Source organism: Macrotis lagotis, chromosome X (genome assembly GCF_037893015.1).
Source record: "Macrotis lagotis isolate mMagLag1 chromosome X, bilby.v1.9.chrom.fasta, whole genome shotgun sequence".
NCBI lineage: Eukaryota > Metazoa > Chordata > Mammalia > Peramelemorphia > Peramelidae > Macrotis > Macrotis lagotis.
Genome location: NC_133666.1, coordinates 202,367,565 through 202,394,420, shown reverse-complemented (window position 1 = coordinate 202,394,420; position 26,856 = coordinate 202,367,565). Strand labels below are relative to the sequence as shown.

At 33.8% G+C, this 26,856-nt stretch overlaps 1 protein-coding gene across 1 annotated transcript in view; it reads left to right on the top strand.

Annotated features, from left to right (window-relative positions):
• Positions 1–24,151, top strand: part of FBXL17 (F-box and leucine rich repeat protein 17) — a 504,377-nt gene extending 480,226 nt beyond the window's left edge. The window contains exon 9 of the mRNA XM_074207412.1: positions 23,936–24,151. Within this exon, the coding sequence (XP_074063513.1) occupies positions 23,936–24,073 (138 nt within the window). The 3' untranslated portion in view covers positions 24,074–24,151. The remainder of the gene's footprint in view (positions 1–23,935) is intronic.
• The last annotated feature ends 2,705 nt before the right edge of the window (positions 24,152–26,856 follow it).

Sequence of the window (26,856 nt, the reverse complement as noted above, 5' to 3'; positions counted from 1 at the left end):
GCTAGATCTTATTTTTTTTCATCATGTGATCTCTCCCTACTTACCACAGACAGCTTGGAGAGACAAGCAGACTGGAGAGGATTAAAAAAAATCAGGGAGAAGGCTCTAGGGCAAATGGAAATGAAATTCAGAGGGGTTAATGAAAAATGTTTGGGGTAAAAAAAAAAAATTCGGAGAAATGAATGAACATTGTGGCATGGCTATAGTTGAAAAGCAAAAGCCTCACCAGAGGCAATTTGGCTCCTTTGGGAAACCTTGGTGATAAAATACTGTACTAGAAACCTCTGAAGTAGTGAGTTAATACAGAAATTTGGAGACGGAATGGCTGAATTATGAGCAGTGAATAACATCATAAATATAGCCGTCTTCAGATGCCAAACTCTTGTGAAAAGCAATTGGACAGAGAAAAGCTAGAGCTTTTAAAAGATCTCTTTCACTTTGGATTTTTTTTTTAACTTCATGCAGAACTAATTTTATACACTGTTCATTTGATTTGAAAATGCCAACGTCTGGAGTACCATTAAAGAGAATGTTTGAGGGAGACAATCCTTGGCAAAGTATCTTTTTTGAAATTCTTGGGGTTTATGTCCCTGCATATTTGCAGATTGGAAGGAGTGAAAGTTTACCATTTTTTCCGCCCAGTTTTGTCTTACCAGCCTTTCTGATTAGCAATTACTCATCTGTGATCTACTTTTAGAGATTTCTCCACAATCACTGCAAGGGCTTCAGCTGCCACATTATATAAGATTTTTAAAGGTCCACCAAAATATTTTCTGACCAAAGCTGCTAGGAATCTCTTTGATATATAGTTGACACAAATTAGAATTACACAGGCGTGAAGAGTCCTCCCAGAAAAGATCAGAGCTGCTACTAGGGGAGGAAAATGCCTCTGTTTGATTCCATTGATTACCCAACTGCCTACAGGCAGGCAGCCTCTGAGGAGGCTGAGTAGTATTGATCTGGACCATGAAAATAATCAAATTAATTCATTTCTCATCAAACCACCACTGCCATAACCTTTCCCCCCTTCTGCCCCAATTTCTAAAGCACTTAGTTTAGGAATTAAATGTTCTAGGCCTTTTAATAAATGCCATTATATTTGCCTTCTGAAATGCCGACCCTCTTCAAAATGAATTCTCTTAACAAGGAGAATTTAATAAGATGTATAGCTTTAAGCCTCATTATGTTTAAATAGCAGAAAAGTTTGTTTTATTTAAAAATGAAATGAGTGAGAGTCTAATAGAGAAATAGAGAAAGCAAGTATACAAACTAGTTATCTTTGTAAAACCTGAACCCTACATCTCTTAAATAGCCAGGACCAAATTTTGTGTGTTCAGTTTAATGTAAAAATAGTCAGGAAAAATTGATCACCATATGTTTTTGAGAAAAAAAGCTTTGATAGCTTTTTTTAAGAAAATGGAGTTTTTAATCATTCAGGCTGTTCACATATTATGTACAGGAAAGCCCTATAAAGAAAATAATATGGTTCTTAATATATAGCATACCATACTAACTGGAAATATCAGTTTTAAGAAAAAAATATTTTATACGGAATCATGTCCAAGATTGCCATGAAACCAAAGTACTCTTGTCTTCCACCCCTCCAGGATTCTGCATGTATGAACAAGGATGTACAGTTTATCCACAATACTGAGAGCTTAAAGTTAAGATATTATGAGGAGGTATCACTTTACAATTTATGTCATATCAAAGAAAAACTATTATGCATATTTTTCACACATGTATGCCTCATTCCAAGAAAGGACCTAAATGAAATGTTAAAATTAAGACTGGCTAAGCCATACAGGTTATATTTATATATATTCTTCCTCAACTAAATCTAGAGCACATTAAGGATAGGATTATCATTCCAAACCACCTTTTTGATTTCAGGCAGGGAAGAGGGTCTGGAAGTGGGGTATAAAGGGATCTCCAGAAAGCATAGCAAAGATATTTCCAAGGGAATGATATGAAGGGATCCTTTTCACCATATTTTATTACCTAGAAATTTAAGTTAAACTACAGAGATGGAAATATTGCTATCCTATTCTTGTTCACACAAAAAGCAACTTCTCCTGGTGATTATAGGTCAACCATACATACCCTTTGGGAAACACTTTTATAATTAAGTTCTAATTATAAGATGGGACAAGGAAAGCAGTGCTAATTCACAGATAACCTCTAACCTTTTAACCTCTTCTCCCAATCCTTTGTATTAGATCTATTATCAAATAGAAAAAGCCAATTTGTGTTTAAAAATTTAACTGAAAAGTGAATGAGACACACACATATATATATATGTATATATATATATATATTATACACACACAAACACACACACACACACACCACTAGACTCTGGACTTGATTTATTAAATATCTCTAAGAAAACATTCACATTTAACAGTCTAGCAGCAGCACTAGTCAGTGTGGGAAAACAAAAATGAAATCAGATTGGCTTTCTGAGAATCAAGTAGCTTTTGTGAGGAGAATGCAGTCCATCTTGCCATTACCTTCTGCTTCCTTTGGTTTTAATGGAAATCTATTCCTTCCAGGCAAGGAATCAAGAAGATGTAATTGTATTTTAAAAAAATGAATTGATTTTACCTCGGTTTCCCCACTAAATGCAGGAAACTTGTGTCTTGTGTTACTTTCCTTAAAGTTTGGGACAAGAAACCTAGTGGCAACTTTGCATGTAAGTGAACTGATTAGAATTTTTGAGTTGTTTTCATTATAATTAAAATACAGTAGGTGCATCATATTTTCCATTTTAGATATAAAAAGGGTAATAGTTAATCATTAACAGAGCTCAAATTATACTTCATTTCTCTTAACAGAGTAGGATGATTGTAAGGTTGCTTTTTCGGGTTTTTTTAAATGTTGTGATAAGTATAGAAAGTTAGTGGATGCTTCTGAAGTAAAGTTTTAACCTAGAAAATATGGGAGCCTTAATTATTCAACCATGCCTCCCTATGTTGAGAAATAATTCTGCCTTTCTATTGGTATTTATTTTTCCATTTCTATCAGAAGGTGGGAAAAAACATCCTCCACAAAATGAATTCATGAAGTTGGCTCAAACATTAGATCAAAACAATCATCCCATGAAAGGATTTCTGGATTTAAAACATTAGACCCCATTTGTTCTGTTATTTATAGTTTTGATACATAGGTAAGAAAAAAATACCCATTTACATTTCAATCTTTTCTGAATATAAAAGTTATTTATATTCAAATTTCTAAATACAGAGATTAATATAAGATTAACAAATCTTAACTGATAGTTAAACTAGTTTGGATAAAAAGTTAAAATGTGTAAATTATGATGGATAATAAATTCAGGAATCTCAGGTAGAAAAGGATCATTATCCGTTGCCTACTTAGTACCTGATATCATCTTTGGGCCCTATTTGAAAAAACCAATGCAGAGAATAGTCACTAAATATAAAACACATTTTTCAAATCAGAGTTTTTTTGCCTTGATCATGTTTTTCAGCTTAACTTTGAAAGTCTAATTTAGAAGCACACAGATGTGTTCCATAAATATACTGCACTTAGTGACTATATTAATTATCTTATTTTATTAGGGAACCAGGTTTTTCTAATAGCATATCGTTTTGCTGAACTTTTTTTTTAAACTGCAGATGACTTAACAAATAGATAAATCTTTCCTGATAGTCCAAATTAGTCTGCATTCTTCACATATATCATATGAATAGTGAAAAATTACCATCTTAACTTACTTAGATATGATTTGTTCCTGGGGACCATCACTCGGCTTGTTTTTTGTTGTTCTATTTTTTAACCAGATCTTCAATTTCAGGGGTAAGTGGTTTTTCTCATGAGAGAGGAACATCCTTCACCAGTGTGGTAGATCCGTACTTTGTAACTTCCTGACTCCAAAGTCAATTCTCTTTTCACTATTCCATGTCTCTGGTTTTACATGAAAAGCCCTATAAGTAGATTATTGTTCAGTAAAACAGCAAATGCATATATCATATAATTCTATCTTATAGCTTATGTTTTATACTTTTTGTCACAATAATGTCTAATAAAAACTAAGTTTTTCTGGCACATGGGACCCTCCTTTGGCAAGGTGGTGAAGGCCTATAGACATCTTCAAAGAATCCTTTTAAGTACATGAAATGCATAAGATTACAAAGAAAACAATTCCATTTAAATAATTTTTCAGCATTCTTAAAAAAAAAACAGTTAAGTGATTTGCCAGAATCACCCAGGTAGTAAGGGTATGATTTTGACTTCAGGGCCTCTGAGGTCCTCTTGACTTCAGGGCCAGGTGCTCTGTCTACTGAGCTTACCCAACTAGATCCAAAATGCTTTTTTTAAAAATTGTTTATGGACTCTCGGTTAAAGATGTTGAATTAAAAGCTTAAGATTGTCTTGCCTAGATTATCACTTAATAGTACAAGCATTTTCATGTTGGAGCTTTTGCTCCTGGTCCTTTGCTGCCATCACACTATAATTCAAGGGAAAGAGTCAGTGTTTGGGCTAACAGATAACCTTTATTGGGAAAAAAGACAATATGTAGCAAAGATTGTTAGAATATTGAAAAAGCATAGCAACTTCAAGTCAAAGCGGACTCAAAATGGAATGACTACATTTGATAAAGTTGACTCTATTTATAAGTCTGCAGTTGACAGATTCAGTACAATCTCAGGAGATTCCCCCCCACCTCTGTTTTTAAATTTTTAGATTTTTACAACCAAAAAGTAATATTTTACCATTTAGAAAAACATTCTTAAACATGTGAATCTACCTATAAGTGGCACAAAATATCCAGTTCAGAGCCTAATTCATTGTAACTATTCAGTAATCAATCTAGTTGAGGGTTTGTTTTTTTGTTTTGTTTAGGGTGTATCAGTGTTTGTGGGGGGGGGTGTTGTGTAGTGTTATTAAGATAAGAGCACTCAGAGTACAATGAAATTTTTCTTTTTCTTTTTCTTTTAAAAGTTACTGAAGAATGCTTGAAAGGCAGAGAATCATGGTATAGTATTGTGTAAATTAGTATTTGGATTTAGAAAGATCTGAGTTCAGATCAGACAGTTAGTGGTTTTATGACCCTGGGCAAATTAAACCATTCTGTTTGTCAATTTCCCTTCTTTGAAATGAGAGGGTTGGACTCGGGGCCACTATGGTGACTGCTCACTCTAAATCTATGATTTTTAGATCTCTCACTCCCTTTTCGTTTCTTTTTTTTAATTTTATATATTTAAGGCAATGGGATTAAGCGACTCGCCCAATTATTAAGTGTCTGAGGCTTAATTTGAACTCAGGTCCTCCTGACTCCAGGACCAGGGTTCTATCCACTTCTCCATCTAGCTGCCCCTCCCTTTTCTTTAGATGAATTCTGTTGAAGAGAACAGATACAAAACAAGGCATACCTGTTCTTGTTCCAAGAATTAGTCTGTAGGAAGATCAGGCCTAGGAGAATTTTTTTCCCCTTTTCCAATAGAATTGTCAAATGAAAGCTTTAAAGACATATTGTCCTGTACGTATCAGGTAGAATGCAGAAGTGCAGGAAACTAATTTATGTAATCCATTTTAAAGATTGTTCTCTTTGATTTCCATAGTATAAGTAAGAATGAATGGTTGGAGAGCCACTTTATTGAAACTACAATTTGATGAGCAGAATGTAGAGTGATAAAATAATTAATAGGAAATGGTTTCTCTTAAAGAAAAATATTTCATTTCCAAAAAAAATATGGCAACATAAAAGGTTGAAGAATAGCCCAATTCTCCCACTACAGCAAAGAACTATAAAGGACATTGGAATTAAAAATAACCACTATATCCAAAGAAAAAGAATTAGAAATCCCTCCCATCTAGGACAAAACTCCATAAAAGATAACCGGAATCTGGAAGAGGAGTCCTAGGGGAATCAGTGCAAGTTTCAGGTAAAAGCTTCCCTAACATCTACCAGGGTTCTGACCAGAGACTCTAGGAGAGTAAGAAGTCAGATGCTGTGCTAAGCAGTGGGCTCACAAAGGTAGTCCCCGTCCTCAAGGATCTTACAATATGATCGGGGACAACAAGCAAACAAATATGTACAAAGATAATAAAGACATAGGAAACAATTAAGTTATAAAGACACTGTAATTGAGAGGTTGCAAAAAACTCACTGTAGAAAATGGAATTTTATTTGAGATTTAAAGGAAGCCAGGGAAACTAGATTGCCTAGGTCAGTGTTTTGAGAGCCTGTCCTGGAGTCCGAAGGAATTGAGTTCAAATTTGGCCCCAGACACTTACTAGCTGAGAGATTCTGGCCAAGTCAATTAACCCCATTTTCTTCAGTTTCCTCAACTTTAAAAATGAGCTGGATAAAGAAAGGGCAAACTTCTCCAGTATCTTTGCCAAGAAAACCTTATATGGGGTCACAAAGAATCAGAAATGACTGGTTGACTAACCAACAGCAATACCATCACAGTTTGAGGAAAGCCAGGGAAACCAATAGGTAGAAATGAGGAGACCATGCATTCCAGGCAATGGGGGACAGTCCCAGAGACAGGAATTGGAGAGTTTTGCTTGTGGAATGTCAAGGAGGTCAGGATCACTGCCTTGAAGAGTGCAAGGCAGGGAGAAGAGTGGTGGGCCTTGAATCTACAAGATTCATCTTTGTGAGTTCAAATGTGACCTCAGACACTTAAACACTGGATGATCCTGGGCAATTTGCTAAAGCCAGTTTGCCTCAGTTTCCTCATCTTTAAAGTAGACTGGAAAGGAAATGGCAAACCACTTCCACTTCAGTGTCTTTCACAAGAAAACAACAAAGTCACAAAGAGTCAAACACAACTGAACAACAACAATGCCACAACTCGAAGAGAATGAGAGGGAAAAAATGCCTATCTACGAAAACTTCAAGAGAACTTTGAAAATGTTAAGCAAGATTTTCTTAAATGAAGTAAAAGTTTTGCAGGAAGAATTTGGAAAAAGGATAGATAAATTAAAAGTTAGAGCTATCAAACTCCTAAAAAAAGGAATGAAGCAAATAGAATTCAATGACTCTAAGAGAGAAGAAAAATTAAAACAAAATCAAAAGATTTAAAAAACAAAACAAAAAGAAGATAATAGTAAAGGTATCTATTATAAAAAACATCTGATCCAAAAGTTAATTTAAGAGTTAATTTAAGAATCATCAGATTCAGGGGAGGCTTAAGGTGGCACAGTGGATAGAGCACCGGCCCTGGAGTCAGGAGTATCTGAGTTCAAATTTGGCCTCAGACACTTAATAATTACCTAGCTGTGTGGCCTTAGGCAAGTCACTTAACCCTGTTTGCCTTGCAAAAAAAAAAAAAAGAATCATCATATTCCCAAAACCTTGATCAAACAAAAAGCCTGGATACCATATTTCCAAAAATCAGAAAAGAAAAATAAGCCACAAATCTGATATTGTTACTTCTCAATAAATTCCACTGGCTCCTTGTTATCTTAAGCATTAAATATAAAATTCTCTGTTTGGCATTAAACACCCCCTCACAACTTGGCCCCTTCCAATCTTTTCAATATTGTTAATTTAATCCACTGCATGAATTCTATTATCCAGATCAACTGGATTACTCCCATATGGCACTTTATCTTCTAACTCTAGGCCTTGTATTAGTTGTCTTTTATTCATGATAAGCTCCCCTTTCTCCTCTCTCAAATCCTAGATTACCTGGCTTCCTTCAAGACTCAGCTCAAATCCCACCTTTCTCAAATCCCATTCAAGATGCCTCAAAGATTACCTTTAATTTACACTACATATGTGTGTGTGTGTGTATATATATATTATATATATATATTATGCAAATCTTGTATTTGCATAATATTTTCTGTTCTATCTCAACTTTTAGAACTTTAGTTTCTTCCATTCAGGGTCCATGTTTTTGCCTTGCTTTGTATCCTCCACACTTAGTCAATAAATATTTATTAAATGCCATGTACTCAGCACATAGTCAGCATTTAATAAATGCTTGTTAAATTACTGACTGATGTGAGAAATAAAGGACAAGATTTAAATAGAAAGAATCCCATAGTCACCTCCTATAAGAAATCCCAAATTAGAAATACCCAGGTATGTCACAGCCAGATCCAGAAATTCCATGGTAAAAACAAAATACAGAAAGCACCAAGAAAGGACTTTAGACATCAAGAAACCACAATCAGGATCTCACAAGACTAAACAATGGCCATTTTTACAAAGAAAAAATGTTGAAATATCATAGTTTAAAAGACAAGAGGCAGATATTGAGGATGACCAAAATGAACCTTTATTAAAATTTAAGCACTATTAAGCATACCTATGGAAAAACATAGATGAGCAAAAATTTTGAAATGCAAAAATCAGAATCAAGAGAAACACAAAAAAGCAAATCCATTTAAACAATGTTTAAAACTGGATGTTATTGAACTGCTTACATCTTAATTAGAGGAGAAGAGACAAATGTCCTTTCAGAACTTTATTACCTTCATAGGTCTCAGCTGGAATTAAGAAAAACAAATCAAGACTCCAGATGATGGGTTTCTTCTTTTTGATGATTTTTAAATGGGATAGGAAAAGGGAGGAGGGAAGAAGGAAAATCCTCAAGAAGAACTGAAAAAAAGAAAAAGAATTTGTTAATTATAAATTTACATACAAGGAAAAAAGTATACAATCAAAGAGGATAAAAAAGGGGAGAAAGCATCTCATGATGCCTTACTTTTATTTGAACCATGGATAATAAATCATAAATTATCACATATTTAGGTACTGAGTAGCAGAATATCTAAGTATTTAAAAGAAAAAAAATTAAGGGAGAAATTTATAGCAAAGTAATAGTTGGAGACTGCATTGTGCCCCCTTTAGAGCTAGACAAGTCTAAAAGAAAAATAAGGAAATTGAGCATCTGACTAGAATTTTCTAAATGTTGATATGTTAGCTGTCTGGCAATTATAAAGTGAAAATAGAGTTTATTTGTTAGCTGTACCTAGCATTTTTAGAGATATATGTCAGTGTCTAGAGCATAAAAACTCAAAAAAATTCAGAAAAATAGAAATATGGAACATATCTATTAGTAACCAAAATATATGGGAAATTATAGTCATTAAAGAGTTTTTGAAGAAATGTTTAAGATGTAAGTGAAGATAAAATAATTAAACTCAAGAATTGGGAGTTCTAAGAACAAATCATAGAAACAGTAGATAATTTGATCTAAATAATGACAACAAAGGAGACAAAATATCAAAACTTTTAGTATGCAGCCAAAGAAATTCTGAGGGTAAAAACCAAATCAAAATAATAGACCACCTAACTGACCATATAACAAAAAACATAAAATCATTCTATCACAGATACCAAAAGGGCATTTCTGGGTTTTTTTTTTTTTTAATCAAGAAGGGGTGGCTAGGTGGTGCAGTAGATAGAGCACCAACCCTGGAGTCAGGAGTGCCTGAGTTCAAATCTGGCTTCAGACATTTAATAATTACCTAGCTGTGTGGCCTTGGGCAAGCCACTTAACCCCATTCATTGTCTTGCAAAAACTAAAAAAAAAAAATCAAGAAGCATAAGAATGAATGATAAATAGTAAATGGTAAATGGTAGTTAGTGTAAAATAGCACATCTAAAACCATAAACTAGTATTATCTGTAATGGAGAAATGATAATAACATGTCCAGTAAGAACTAGGATATGGTATTGTACTTCTTGTCCTAAGCTATTAATTATATTCCTAAATCTTATGTAGAAGGAAGTAAAGCAGGACCAGAAGAGCAATTTATACAATAAAATTATAAAGAAATGCAATTTTGAAAGAATTTAGGAGTGGAGCCAATATGACAAAAATAAAAGGAAATTCTCCAACACAACTTACCCAAAATGATCTAGAAAGCTACTAGACCATGTCCTGATTGAAAAATTAAAGGGGAAAAAAATCACAAGTCAACTTTCTAGCCCCCATCAGCTGAGGGTGGTCAAGAGGTTTAGTGAGGAGTGTTTCCAAGTGCTGTACCAGGGCAAGAAGAGGCCCCAGCTTCGTAAAGAAGGATCCTAATCTTGTGTTGGAAGCAGGAACTGATGCCAGCTTAGTCATTCACTACCCAGTTCTGAGTCATTCTAGGTCACAGATCCAAGGAAACCAACAAAGTGGTGACTTCAAGGTGAGGAGCAGTTCTAGAGAGAGAGAAACCAAAGCTGTGACCCAAGTGAGAGACAGGTTCATATGTAGCTGACCCTGCTTTGAATTCTAAGCTCCCACTCAGTCTGAAACCTCTGGTGGATTAGCTGGGGCAGGGATTCCAGACTGAAGTCTGCAGTTCTGTCCCTTTGAACCTGCTGTTTTCCTTCTAGCTTATAGTTGCCAAGTCCAACAGCAGTCTATTGAACCTTCCAACCGGAGGTAAGCCCACAGCCATGATGGGCCAACCCAACACATCAAGATCTTTCAGAGCTCAGATCAGGAGGGCAGTAATCAGACATTATTCTGGACTACAATTGACAGCTCTGAAAACTTGCTGATTCCCAACCTGAGCTGTCCCCAATTTCATATCCCCAAGAAAGCAACAGCATGACCCAAGGAGACAAAAAATAAAGATAAGCCCAGGCCTTCCCAGTAATATATAACATCTGATTCTAATATAAAATCCAGAGGCAGGAAGTCATCCATAAGAATGAGCAAACAAAAAAAATTAATTCCACAGTAAAGACCTGGTCTAGTGATAGGAATGCTCATTTACAAGCTCAATACACAATGCTCAGTACACAATCTAAAATACCCATAAAGTCAAAGAAAAATACAACTTGGGCATAAATTCAACTGGAATTTCTTCAAGGGATAAAGCACGAGGTTTTTTGTTCTTGTTTTAATAAGGAGCAAAAATGGTTTTAAAATCAAATGAGATTAGTAGAGAAACATGGAAAAAAGAAACAAGAACTATGAAAGATAGATTTGGAAATATAATTACCAACATAGAGAAAGAAGTACAAAAGCTTATCCAAGCGACAAACTATTGTTTTTTTGTACAATTGTTTCAGTCACATCCAATACTTCATAATGAGGAACTTGAAGATTAAGTAACTTGTCCAAGGCTACAGAGATAGTGTCTTAGGCTGCATTTTAACTTGGGCAACTAAGGCTTCCTGACTTTGGTTCTGGCACACTATCCACTGAGCCAATTCACTGCTCATTGAAAATTTAAATGGGCCAAATAGAAATTAATTTACTCCATGAGACAATCAAAAATAATAAAACAAAATCACTATTTGACAAAAACTTTGAGAAAACTGGAAAGTGGTCTGGCAGAAACAATGTAAGAAATAATCTATAACCAGACATACCAAAATAAGCTCCAAAGGGGCACATTACTTAGAAAGAGGAAAATAAACAAGTTGGAGAAGCAAGGAAAAAAATTAGCTGTCAAACTTATGAACAGAAGAGTTTATGAACAAACAATATTTCAAAGACAAACAACTTTAAAAGACTTAGGGGCATTTTAGTAACAAGTATTTTGTTTTTCTTGTTTTCTCAGCGGAGGGTGAGAAATTTTATTGGGGGAAAAAATTTGAGACTTAATTCTGATCAATGAAATGACCAATCGCAGTTGTAGAAAACCAGTCATGCTTCCCACCTATCCCACCTTTTGACAGAGGAGTATTGGATTAAATTAGGGGCAGGGAACCTCTGGCCTGTGGGCTGCCCAGGTAAACCACAGGTGGGATTTGGAATTCAATAACTAGTAATTTTTTAGGGACCAAATATAGCCCTCAAATGATTTTGTAAGTACCAAATGGCCTTTGGCAGGAAAAAAGGATCCCCATTCCTGGTTAGAGGTATGGACATGCCTAGTGTGTGGAGTTGTTTAGTTTGCCTATTTGTTACAAGGGTTGACTTCTATTTGTTTGGAGGGACAAGAGAAAGAGAATAGTGATGGTGATGCCAATCAGAGAAGAAATGAAAGAAAAGAGCATCAATAAAATACTTTTAAAATTCACAGGCAGCAGAAGGTCAGAGGAAGATAAAAAGCTTTAATAACAATTTTGAATTTTATTCTTTAAAGTAAGACTAGTGGAAATGTTCTTAATAGAATTTTATGATATGCCATTGTCTTTTGTGTTAAAATAATATTTTTATATTTGTATTTTGTGATTTCAAATGACCTCTTTCAACTGCTGGAGCCTGGGAAAGGTCTCCTTCCTACCAGCTTGTTCCTTTTTTTCTGGCTTCTGGAATCATGAAGATGGCTTGTAATAAATAAGGATTTAATGATCTTACAGATACTAATGAGAAGAAAATGGTCATTTCATAGAGAAGAAAAAGATGGATCACAAATAACTTTTGAAGGAGATGTTCAGCTTAAAGATCCTTTCTCTATCCTTATCATGATAAGGGAGCCCCTTTTAACAACTCCTTCCTTTCTTTATGAAGTCTGCTAAGGCAATATGGAAGGTCTTTGGGAACTTAATTCTAAGAAACATGGATACTTTCACTGTTCAGAAGAAAGAAAAAGACAGGGAAAGCATCACCAGATTCTGCATCTTTTTACTGCTCCCAGACCCTGAGGCAAAATCAGTAAACTTTAAATATGCATTCTATCTAATGCTAGATAATAAAAGGGGAGCAGTAAGAAGTAATACTACTTGACTATGGGAAATGCCATTAAAATTTATAATCATTATGTAATATATGCAACAACCTAAAATTATTTGCCATGTCAAAGACTTTGCAGGATCATGGGAAATCCATATTGCTCTTCTGTTCTTTTTTTAGTGTCTTATTTTAAAAAGTAAAACCTTTACTTAGATGACTCATATCATCTGCATGCAAATTTCTGAGGTTACTAAAATATTACTGTTTTTTTCTTCCTAAATGTGGACCCATCCTATAGCCTATGGGTGCATAAACAAAGATCAGTGGGATCTCATTTGAATAGGTGTTCTCTGAAATGACTCTTGATATTGGCACCAGGTAAATACTTAGCTCTATGGATTTCTAGTACCCTTGCCCAGAACACCAGGAAAGTTCAATCTTTGTCACAATATTGAAAGTATGATCTAGAGACAAATTACCTGACAGAAAACAGAGTGCCTTGAAACCCAGAAACCAAACTCTGGTACCCTTAGCAGTGGCATCATATGGAGACCAGTCTGTCAGTGAACATTCATCAAGTGCCAGCTCTGTGCCAGATAGCAAACTGCAGAGGTAAACATAGGAAGACAAGAGACAGTCCCCGCCTTGAAGAAACTCTCAAAATGCAAATGATATACAAACAAGATATATATAGATAGATAGATAGATAGATAGATACACACACACACACACACACACACACACACACACACACACAGAATTGTTTTCCATCCTTCTGTACTGGAAGAGGACCAATATGAAGCAAGATTAACAGGAAAGGGAAGGAGGGAAAACCATGGGAGTTTTGAGGAATGAAAAGTCTTAGGATAGCTGTAGTAGTGAGTGAGATTGTGAGTTAATTAAAAAGATATAAAAGGATTGCCTAAAAGTACAAGGGCCCCATTGAGCTAACAGAGCATAAATTTGTGTTGGACCCCATCAGCCCTATTGTGTGACTTCTCCATCTTCGTTTAGCAGCACATGTATAGGAATGAAGGCAGTGATCTAATACAGAAGCTCTCTAGAGCACAAGTGATGATCTGATAAGAGGTCTAGAAACTTTCGAGATAAGAAAACTGCATAGACTTGAAGTGTTTCACCAAGTTATCAAGATAAGCAAAAAGAAATAATAATAATAGATATAAAAGACTCACAGCATGCATTGTTAGGAAGACTTAAAACAAGGTTCACTAACCTAACATAGCTACAGTTATGGTTATAGTGTCCTAGGAAATTAATAATTAAACCTCAATAGAGTCTTGGCTCTCCATTGTCTTCCATGATTTCTGACTAATTAAGACATATGTTGAACATTTTTCTTTTTCTGGTATTTTCACGTTCACCTCTGTCCAATGAACCCAAGAACTCCAAATTTATTAACTCACAAGATAGCCTTCAAGATTAATCTGAAGATAGCCCTACACTCCAAGATTAACTTCAAGATATCCTTACACCAAGGTAGTATAGGGGTGATGGACTGGGGAAAAACAGATAACCTGTGAAGAATGGCAGAATGAACAGGTGGTTATAACATTAAATTAGAATTAGGAAGATGAGATTAGGTCGACTTTATCATTTTACAGAAAAGAAAATTGAGATCCATGTAAGTTATAAGGAAATAAGAGGCAAACCCAAGATTCAAATCCAGGTCTTTTCCATTTCAAATTCCTCTAAATGAGACATATGCATCTCAGTTGTCTCAACTTTTGGAATCCAAAAACAGACATTGAAGTCTTTGTCCTTCTAATAATGAATAAATGGCCAAGTATATAATAAGTGCTAAATCACTATATTCTGAGAATATAAATTAAGGAAGAGAGACCCTTCTTTAAAGGAACAGATACAACACATATAAAGGAGTGATTGCCGGGGAGAAATAATATGGTTTGGAAAAGATGCATTGATGAAAGGTATAGTCTTAGGAGAGTGTAACTTATTCTCATTCCATAGGCACCTCTCCACTGCTGCATTAATATTACTGATTTTTAATTCTTCAGGACAATAGTATTCTATGTCTTGTATAGAACCACACTGGTAGACTATTATTTATGAGGTGGACCTTTAATGAAAAAAAGGTCATTAATGTGGTCATTGAAAGAATTTTAAAATTTCTGAAAGACAATTTAGCCCTTTCTCTTCCCCTATTTAATTCTAGGTCCAACTTAGTGTCCATTTGTTGTATCTGTCCAAGATATGATAGAGATATGCACACACTTCCTCTGGGTACATTTGCTGTAGTCTGACTGCTTTGTTCTACTTTGCTCTCTTCAGTTATACTTCTGTCTTTTCCATAACCTTGGCTAGAACAATGGTGTTAAAAATCTAAGAGTGGTAGCGGTTGTGTTTGCTGGTAAAGATAAATTATTATAAGCATACTGGCAGATCTTTTCTATCTCTTTTTCTGGCTGTTAACCTCCTTATTTCCTTCATAAATGCCTCAATATGACTTTGCTCTCTTGAGTCCCTCACCAAGAATCAAAGTTAGTTTTGCTAGAGTTAAACTCAAAACTTATTTTCAAGGTTTTGTAATCCATTCTTTTTTTTTGAAAAATTAGAATATTTGCCTTTCTACATTTCTCTGATCCTTCCTCCAGTCTCCCTGATCTTTCAGATATTACTGACAATGGCTCAGCAATCAAATCTTCCATTTGTTTTGGTATCCTAGGATATATCATGAAGGTGAGTCAAGAAATTTTTAGTTCTACTTTTAGCAAGAAGAGGACTCCAGGGTACAGCTAGATGGCACAGTGGATAGAGCCCTGGCTCTGGAGTCAGGAGTCTCTGAGTTCAAATCAGGCCTCAAACACTTAATAATTGCTGTGTGACCTTGGGCAAGTCACTTAACACCATTGCCTAAAATAAATAAAATTTTAAAAAATAATAATAATAAAAAAGAAGCGAACTCTAGAAGATGTCCGCAGTATAAAAGATTCCCATCAGCACTCTCTGTAATAGGCTTATAATTTTTCCTGAACTTATCTATTTCTATTTCCTCTTTTTTGTCCTTATACTCAATATTTCAAGGGTAATATGTTTTCTCTTTATATCTCAGTTGATCTTTACTCAAATGCCTTCCAAAGAATTCTCTCCCTTTAAGTCTTCCATTGTTAAAAGTTTTTTGAACACACACAAACATATACATATATGCCATGGCATAGTAGATAAGGAGCAGGCCTCAATGTCAGGAAGACCTGGTAACAAATTCTACCTCTGGCATATTCTCTTGTGTTATTCTGAGCAAGTCACTTAGCCTCCATTGCTCTAGGCAGCTGAATAGCACACTCTGTGTGCCACAGCTAAACTTTGGAAGTCAACTATTAATGTTCAGCAATAATGATAACTTTGGGTTAACAGTCACTAGTTTAAAAAATAGAGAGAAAAGTGAGCATTTTTCCAAGTTCTACCAATACAGCACTTAAAATAGCTTTAGAAAGCACACAGAACAGAATTCTGTACAGACCAACAAAAAGTCACAGTAAGTCCCAAAAAGTCTTAGCCCTGGACAGCTTAGAGAGCAGAGGAGATCTGCAGACACAGAAACTTCCCTGGAGCATAGCACAGCAATGCATAGCAAAAATGTCATAGGCCTTGGAGGTGGTTGTAACAGTAGAAGTGGAAGCAACAGGAGTGATAGTGGCACTGGGAGAGCCCAATGCATAGCATTGGCTACAAAACAAGCTATCATTTGCCAGCTTCTTTGCTGACTACCCAGTTCTAGATATCAGTTCCATGGTAGAGAGGAGCAGCTATGGCCATAAGAGAGCAGGAACCAGAGCATAGAACAAAAGAATAAGGAGTATAACACTTTCCTGGATCAAACCACTTTGGAAGCACTGAACACTTACAGGTTCCCAGACCTAGCTGTGAAAGAACCAGAAGCATATAAAAGATTAAAGTTCAAGCTAGTCACTCCCACCCTCACTCCGTGGAGGTGAACAGCAACCCACTATAACAAAATCAAGAATTAGGCTGGGGAAATGAGCAGAAAGGAAAATAAAGACCATAAAAAGCTTCTTTGGTGACAGGAAAGCTCTAGATATAAAACCAGAAGAAAACAATGACTTGGACATATCTACAAGCAAAACTTCAAAGAAAAAAAATGAAAATTAAATACAAGCCCAACAAGAATTCCTAAAAAAGATGGTTACAAAAGAAAAAATATTTTAAAATCAAGTAAGTGATATAGGGAAATTTGGGAAAAGAAATTACAGTAATGCAAGAAAATCATAAAAATTTTTTCATGAAATTTAGTTTACATCATGGTAAAAGAGTCACAGAGAAATACTGAAGAAAATAGCTCCAAATAGTAAAAGAGGTACCAAAAAAACCCCAAACAAACTATTACATAACTTATTAAAAATTAAAAATGGTCAGGTAGAAGCTAGTGATTCATAAGACATTAAAAAAACAATAAAACAAAATCACACTGAAAAATAGAAGACATGAAATATTTCAAAAGAAAAACATTGATTTGGAATATCAATCAAGGGGAGATAATTGAAGAATTATTGGACTATATAAAAAAATGACAAAATAGCAAGATACCATATTTCAAGAAATCATCATCTTAGAATCAAAGAACAAAATAGAAATTAAAAGAATCCACTGATAACCTTCTGAAAGAATCCCCAAATAAAAACTCTCAGTAATTTTATATAAAATTTTTAACATCCCAGATCAAGGAGAAAATACATAAGCAGTCAGAAAATTCAAATACTATGGAACCACAGTCAGGATCACAAAAGATTTAGCAACTACAACTGTAAAGGAGTAGGGGGCTTGGAGTATGATACTCTGGAGTGCCAAGTCTGGAAGACCTAGGATTATAACCAAGAATAACCTACCTAGCAAAATTGAGTCTGATCTTACAGAAGGAAAAAAAAAGATATTTAATGAAATAAAGGGCTTTCAAAAATACTTGATGCAAAAACTAGAACTGAATAGAAAAGTTGACATTCAAACACAAGACTCAAGAAAAATATGAAAAGATAAACATTAGTGAAGAATCACAAGGCACTTAAGGATAAACTTCTGCCAATCCTATATTGGATAATTATACATGAACCCTTAAGAACTCTATAATCAACCATTAAAGAAGTTAGTCTTCTTAAAGAGAAGCACTGTCTCTAAAGAAGAAGGAAAGTGTGAGGGAAAAGGAATGCACTGAGAAAGGGCATGTAGAATAGGGAAAAATGATCTCACATCAAAAATGTATGCAAGAAAGAGTTTTTTTTCCTCAGTGAAGGCAAAAATAGAGGGAGCAGGCAATGTTGGAAATTCTCATCTGAACTTGTTAAAAGAATAAAGTTTGTGTGTGTGTGTGTGTGTGTGTGTGTGTGTGTGAGTGTGTGTGTAACAATTGAATGAAGAAATTTAGAGGAAGCACGATGATAAAAGGAAGGGTAAATTATAGGAGGCAATAGTCAGAAGTAAAACAGACTTTAGATGAAGGGACCAATTTTTTTTTTAAAAGGACAAGTAGAAGAGAATAAGATGGAAGAAAATACATAGTCACCATCATAATTAGGAATGGGATGAACTCACTCATGAAAAAGGAAGAAGGTAGCAGAATGGATTAGAAACCAGAATCCAGGAATATGTTTTTCATAAGAGACACACTTGAAACAGAAAGACACAAAGTTAAAATAAGGGACTTGAGAAAAATCTATTATGCTTCAGCTGAAATTTAAAAAGGCAGAGATAGCAATTATGATTTCAGACAAAGCAAAAGCAAAAATAAACCTAATTTAAAATGATAATCAGAGAAACTATATTTGACTAAAAAACTATGATAGTCAATGAAATACTAGTAGTATAATAGATGAATATTTATAAAAACATAAATTTCCCAGATTACCAGAAGAAATATTATTTAAATAACCCTCTTAGAAAAAGAAATTGAAAAGGAATAAATGAGTTCCCCAAGGAGGGGAAAAAGGCCAGAACAATTTACAAGTGAATTCTATCAAAAATTAAAGGAACAATTAGTTCCAATATTATATTAAACTTCTTGAAAAAAAAGTTAAAATAGGTTATTTAAATTAAATTGTGCCATTAAATGGCACAAATATCATTTTGATTCCTAAACCAAGAAAACAAAAGCAGAGAGAGAGAGAAAAGTACCAACCAGTTTCTTTAATGAATAGTGATACAAAATTTTTAAATTAAATACCCAAGGGAATTATAGCCGTATATCACAAAAAACAAATTATTGGTGACAGGAAAGCTCTAGATATAAAACCAGAAGAAAACTTTGACCAGACTGAATTTAGACCAGGAATGCAGGACTGATTCAGTATTAAGAAAAAATAAAAAAAATTGACCATATCAGTAACAAAACCAACAAAAATTATATGACATACTCAAAAGATGCAAAAAAAAAAAACCTTTTTGACAAAATGCAATACCCATTCCTATTTTTTAAAAGAAAGGATAAGAATAAATGGAGTTTTTCTTTAAAAAAAGTAATATCTATATTAAACCAGGAAAAATTATTATCCATAAGAGGAAAAAAACTTCTTTTTAACAATATCAAGGATGAATCATCATAATTATTTAATATTATAGTAGAAATGCTAGCCTTAGCAATTTAACAAGAAAAAAATTAAATGAATTACATATAGATGTGAAGAAACAAAATTGTTATTTTTTTGCTTAGAGAGCCTTAAAGCTAGTCAAAATAATCAACAACTTTAGGAAAGTTACAGAATATAAAGTCAAACAAATTATCAACATTTTCTGGATATTACTAAAAGATCCAAGAAGAAAGAGATAAAGAAATTCTATTAAAATAAGTGAAAACAGGCTAAAATATTTGGGAGTCACAGGAAGTATAGGAACATAATTACAAAAGACTCCATACAAATAAAAATAGGTCTAAATAATTGAAACATTAATTGTTCATAGATAAACTAAGCCAATATAATAAAAAAGCAGTGCTACCTAAATTAATTAACTTTCTCAGTGTTATACCACACTACCAAAAACTGCTTTATACAAAGTATATTGTGTGTGTGTGTGTGTGTGTGTGTGTGTGTGTGTGTGTGGTGGTGTGTGTGTATTACAAGAGAGTAATCATCTAAACAATCTGGTACTGGATAATGGGCATAGAATGGGTAGAGAAAGGGAGAAAATTTGGAATTAAAAATAAAGTTAAGTAAAAAGTTTTATTAATGGGGCAGCTAGGTGGTTCAGTAGATAGAGCACTGACCCTGGAGTCAGGAGGACCTAAGTTCAAATCTGGCCTCAGACACTTAATAATTACCTAGCTGTGTGATCTTGGGCAAATCACTTAACTCCATTGCCTTGCAAAAAACTTAAAAAAAAAACCCAAATCATTAACTACTTATTTGATCATTTTGTTGCAGTTTACCTCAGAAAAAAATGGCTGAGCAAAAGATTAGACATTTTATTCCTTGTTGTTTTCTGATTGAGTATGCTAAAACAAATTGGACACATAGCTTTCTTGGAAGATCTCAGCAAATCCAAGGGAATCCCAGCATTTTAGAGGTAGAAAAAAAACATAAAAAAATTCCTATAGGTATAAAATAAGACATATTATAAAATTTAAAGGCTTATGTTAGAGTAAGCTAAATTGCTATGATTTTATATCTAGTATTGTAATAACATGTGAGATTGATGGTCTTATGACTTGAATTTCATGTATTCATTAATTCAAATGATATATATTTAGTGCTTATGGTGAACTTGGGCAAGCTACCAAGAGAGAAAAGGATAGTTAGATAGGACATAATACCCACCCTCATGATTTTATAGTATTATGTAGTACTGTCTTTTTACACAATTTTTCATTTAATATCTTATTTTAATATGATATAGAAAATTTTAATCACTACACTCTCATTAGTATTATGCTAGATAATTTTTGTCATTTTATTACATTTACAGATTTCTGAAGTATGATCCACGGACCCATTTTTTTTAGTAACACATCTCTTATTTTCTAATATAACCAAGGGGGGGGGGGATTGATCTATTTAACAGAAATTTGTTTTATAGAAACTTTGCTTGAATTTATCTGTTGTGTATAATGGAAGGTAGAAAGAAGAAGAAATTGAGGGTAGAATTGAGTTTATTTTTTGATTTGGAGATGCTATGAGAAAAGCCATATACCACTGTTATGAATATAGAGAAACAATCTTAAAGTCTAGAAGCTGAGACCAAAACTTTAAAGGTTCTATCATCACAGTTCAGTAGCAACAGCAGCAATATAATGTAACTATGGTATGGTTTACCATAATTAGCATAGCAATTTGCCTCACATTTTCAAAAATTACTAATAGATGTTAACTCAAAATAGATTAAAATGCCAGACAAATTGCTACCACCTTCTTTAAAAAGTTACGATAATTTTTAAAATGTAAATTATGGTTCTACAGGCTTAAAGAGAACTGCAAAATCTAATCTTTCTGCCATTAAAAAAATACCTGTGTTACATGCTTTTCCCTTTAATCACTGTAATTTCCTCCAAATGGCTGCACATTTCTTGAAGATGTGCTGCATTTTTTTCAAATCAAACATGCATTACAGAAGTTGTCACTTACAGTTTTCACTCTAAGCAAAGGATACTGAATATGGGAAGCCCCTGAAATCATGGTGAAGCATTTTTAAGCTTCAATTCTTCATTTTCACTTTTTTCTGTTGTATACATTTTCTGATTTCAGAACTGAGAATAATTCCTTTTTATCCTAATTTCTATAATTGGGAATTAAAGAGTGCAGATATTTGTAGGGCTCATGAATTAAAGAGCTGTACTAGCTTTCTGCTTTTTTCTGTTAAACTCTTTATGTAAGGGAGCCAAATAAACAGGCAGTCCTCCCAAAGGAAAAGGCACAATTTTTATTTCAAAGAGGCAAAAGAACGTGACTTTAGTAGAGATTTGTCACTATGTATTAACTAGTCTTTACTATAGGAAACTAATGTATTTACTTAGCCTTAATAGCTTCTGTTGTAAAATTCCTATTCTTTCTATTATATAATTCCAGCAAAGCTCTGAAACTTAGTATTTATGTTTCCTACTACCACCAATTCTGTAGGAAATGATGTTAGCAAAAGGACTTTGAGGAAGTTGTATTCCAACTACATAGATCAACTAATACCAGTTATCTCATATATACAGCCAAGTTGCCATATATTATTATTGCAACTTAGCACATTACAGATATATGTATTATATATGAATTATTCAGGTGCATTTAAATTAAATTTTTGTTAAGTTGGCACATATTTTAAATGTCCTAGGGGAGCTTGTTTAAAAAGAAATCGTAGAGTGAATCTGTCCTAAAAGTGAATAATTTCAACCCAATTCTTAGGTACTTTCAAAGAAAAATAGTGGTTTTCATGTACAATAAATGGTTATAGTAGACTCTAGATAGATAAATAGATAGATATTATGAAATGGAATTTTTTTTCACTAAACCCCAACCACAGAAAAGCAAAAATTGCCCTGCAATATTTTGCAGGAAAAACATCAACATCAATAGTCTCAAAATAGTCCCAGCTTTGACACTAACTAGCACTGTGAGTGACATTGGCCAAATATCTTAATATCTTTGAGTTTCATCTTCCTTATCTATGAAATGAGAACTGGACAGATGAGTTTTAAGCCCTTTGCAGCTCTAATATTCGACTAATATACTTAATAAAAAACACTCCACCAAACCCCTAATGTCTTTTTTTTTTTAAATAGGTCATTGGGGATATGATATGGCATGTTTTTCATTAAAAGCCATAAGGAATAACATTTTCTAAAGAAAAGAAAGTATTAGTACTAAAATGATCTTTACTTTGTAAGGGGATGTTGAAGGTGGTGAGCCCTTAGATGATGATGTTTGCTAAGCCAGCTCTTGTATAAAGCAGTATTTTAAGAAGCTTCACAAAGTGGAATTTTTTCAAAAAATGTTAACATATTCTCATATCTACTTGCATGTTTTTGCTTAATTCTAAGAAAATAAATAGTGTTTGATGAATTTTATTTTGTCTAATAAAAAGCCTTTCTTCTTTTCAAAAGTAATATTTTATTATTTTTATTATAACAATTTGCCTAGTTTAATTTGAAGTTGAATTGTCTTTTACGTGCAAGTCAGTTCTGTGTGGTCAAATATTCTGGGCAACACATTCCTATGTTTTATGATTAAATCACAGGTGAAAAATGCCCGTGAAAATGACATCTCTAGATTCCTATCAGAGCACTCCAGTTCAACAAAGCACAGACATCTTGGTATTTTAGAACAGAAAAACAAAGCCCTTAAATTTCATTCTTCCAATATCCTCTATAGGTAGACTTTAAGTTAATCTATCAAGTCCTTGTATGTTGTGTGTTTTCCCCATTGAACCTGCCTTCCCCCCCCCAATTTGGAATATGAGAAAGAAACCACAAAGATGATATCACTAGCACCTTCTAGCTTGTTAAATACTGAAATAAAAATATTGATGAATTTGAAAATGATTCAGTATTTGATAAAGATTTCAAATAAAAAGACCTAAAAGTTGTAGTCTTTATGTTAATCATTTATTTATCCAAAGGGAAAAGGAAGCTGTCTCCCACTGTAATATGAATGGCAATTGCCTTTAAAATAATTGACAAATTAATCTCCTCACAGCACTGTAATTGTAAAGGTGTTAGTTTTAATTAGACTTGTCTGGTTTCCTTGTCTAATCAAGATGGTTAAGGTCCATGGGGATGTCCCTGACCTGCCAGCCTTAGCCAGCCTTAGCCAGCCTTGCATGTTTTAATTATTGATTTCTCAAATTTCAACCCTTTTCATAAAGGGCTTAAATTTTATACCATTACATTTAAAGAACAAAAATAGAAATTTCCCTAAGGCTGATATCAAGAATCCTCTGAATCATTATACATATTTTTTATCCTAAACAAATAGATATTATTGGTAAATGATAATATATTTTAGGGTTGATATCTGATTTCCCTTGTTTGAACCCTTTACATTTGTACAATAGAAAACTGTCTTATTGATAACACAGCACAATCACTAAATTTTTATTGGATATTGATAAAATTTGAATTTGTTAACCTGTAAATCTTCTAATTTGCACAATCAAATGAACTTAGAGAAGAATGCTCTCAATGTTTGGTATTAAGTTCCCCAACACAGCATATGACTGAGAAGAGGATATATATATATATATCTTTCTGGTTTGGTATTTTTGAGAGGGGGATTCATTTGGAGTAAATAAGTAGGATTAGATGATCTCTCAAACTCTGTATTCTCAGATTCTGCTAGAATATAGGGATTTAGAGTCAATATTTCATTTATCTTTATTGCTTCTGATGAGTCCTGGATTTTCTTCTTTGGTTATAGGTGAATGAAGTAACTGTGGAACAGCTTGTGCACCAGTATCCACATATAACTTTCAGTACTGTCCTGCAAGACTGCAAGAGGACCCTGGAACGTGCTTATCAAATGGGTTGGACACCCAATATGTCTAATGCCTCTTAACACTCCCTTTAGTATTTTAAGTCAACTCTCTGATATATTCAGCAGGTGTAATGGGAATTACAGATTTGGGGTATATGATATGATCTCTTGGGAATGTTTAACTTTCACCTTTCTCGGTGTCTAGATGAATGTGTGTGCGCACGGGCGAGTGTGTATTTTCCATTTGGAGTCTACAGAACATAAGAACAGATATTAGCTGTTACCAGATAAGTCTCTTATTTTTTATTTTTCAAAATTAAGGATTTTTAAAACAGTGGATCTTCTTAGGTTTGGGGCCCTTTTCTGGGAAAAAAAAAAGGAATTTTAAGATAGAATGGCCAGATTGGATTTATTATTCTGAGCATTAAATTCCCCTATCTTTAAAATGTTCAGATTTTCCCAAAGAAGTGGCCAGTTTCTTTAACTTATGTAATATAATTGTTGACTTTGACAAGCCATAGTAAAATAGGAGTGTTCTTACACTGATTATGAACCCTAGAAACCAGTATTAAAAAAGAAACACCTTGTGCCAGATTCTTTCTATTGCAGATTTTATTTAATGGCATTTGGATACTGTTTCAGGCCACTAGAGAATCATTTAGTGCATCCTCTTGGTGTCCAACTAAGTACATCCAAGAGCACTGTCTAACTTACCCACCATGGGGTAATGTGAGCACTAGACAGAGTAGAGCCCTTGTAAAATTGATGTAAGCAAAAAGCACTCTAAATTCTCTGGGCCAACTCAGTAAATTATTCATTGTTCTACAAGTGGTTTGAGTTATCTAGAGTACTAAAGCTTTCATAGGGTTTAAGTTAATTTTTGTGTTAGCTGTGGTTTCACTGCAAGCACCAATTTAAGAGCAGATTATATTTTGACTAAAATTGGGACTAATCTCCATATTATGTACAGTGAAGCCACCATTTTAATTAAGGATGTGCTGTCATAACAGAATCTATAGATCATTTCTTCATTTTCTTAATTTTAATAATTATGAAAATCCTTTTCTATGATTTTAATAGGAATGTTAATGAATGATAACTAATTAATATTTAAATAGACAATCTTTTGGTTGATTTTTGTTTCTTTTTCTTTCGGATTTAGAAATACTGATAAGTAGGAAGGATTTGTTTTTTGCATGTTCTTGTTTTTTGAGTGGTAGGTATGTCACAGGTAAAGAATGAATGTTGGCTAACAATTAGAAAATTTATTAATTACACTCCTGTTTACACTTTTGTTGTCAATATTAATCACTCATTTGTTTTAAGAAAGATATCCAGCTAGCAGTAAAATGCCTATCAGTAAATGAAAATATCTTTAAATTTCCATGTCCCATATTTGATAGCAGTAACCCAAGCTCAGTCAATTATTTCCTGTGTTGACATATGTAATCAAGACATAGGATCTGCTTAACATAAAGTATACTATCCTTCAGAGTAGTGCTAGAAACAGAGCCCTGTTTCATAAATTTGCTATTTATTCTTCCATACTATGACCATTAGCCACTATTCTGTCTTTAACAGATATATGAAATGAGTTTTCCATTTCCACAGGTACCTTATTTTTCCCCAAAGTTGTAGGTGATAGTAGCTTTGGGAAGTAAGCATGGTGTTAAATGTGTATATCATTCACTTATTTAAATTTACTTTTTTAAACAACTGTCTCCTCTGATTATGTTACCATGTCAATGTTGCCTGTTTTTATAAGTCCAAATCATATTTTAAAAAAAAACCTAGTCAGTAAGCAACAGAAGTATTTCTCATCACTATGCAGGAGATTGCTAACTTTCTCTGGAAGGACATTATTTCTCTGGAAGAAAGGGGCTGTTTATAATCAACAAACTATTTCTTACACCTTGTACTATATGATTTTCATACTCATTTCCCAACTATTGAAAAATACCTTAGTTGGCAATATTTTAACTGATTTTTATTCTAAAACTGATTTCTAAGACAATGTGTGTAGTCATAGCTTGAATGAATAAGCAAAAGTTTAATTTTCTATATATGTCTGAATATATTTTAAATAGTTACAAATGACAAAAGAAGTGACAGCCATCAAAAATAGAAATGTCATGGCTTCCAGTGGAAGTTATAACCTCCAGAGTGTTGCTGTTCAGTTACTGAATGTTTTTTGAGAAGTGTACTTGAGTTCCCCCCCCCCTTAAACATTGCATTGTTTAAATCTAAAGTACAGTGCTCTAAAATACTCAAGCTTTGGTAAAGGGGTTTCATTTATTCTTTGAGACACAGGCGAATCACAGTTTGGTACATTCAAAGAAAGCTCACATCTAGCCCCAAAGTATTCACTGCAGAGGACACCCAAAACCTCATCCACTCCAAGGACTCCAGGGATTGTTCATTGTGTCCTTATAAATTAAATCCTTCAATATGAGGTTTTCAACAGTTTTGGAAAATGTAGCATTTTTTGCTTGGAATGTCATTGATTGCTGGGCTTTTTAATCCTCTCCAAAGTGTCTACAGCCCTTTCAGAGTAAAGACAACGAATGATATTGCTGAAGTGAAGAAATTTGATCCTTTGTCCTGAATGCCCCTTTATGAGTGCAACAAGAAAATTCAGCCTTTGTAGGTTTCTATTTTTCCGTGAAACTTTTGACCTTGCAATAGGTTGAAATAAAAAAGAAGTAAAACCCAGTGTCTTTTGTTTTCTGTATTGCAGATATGCTTCTTGATGTTTGTTGTGGGGACTGTGGACTCCATATGAATTTTTATTCTAGCTCACTAGATGTTTTTAGAGAGCAATAGTGATTCACCTGAAATAGTCAATATGGTTGAGTCTTCATAAA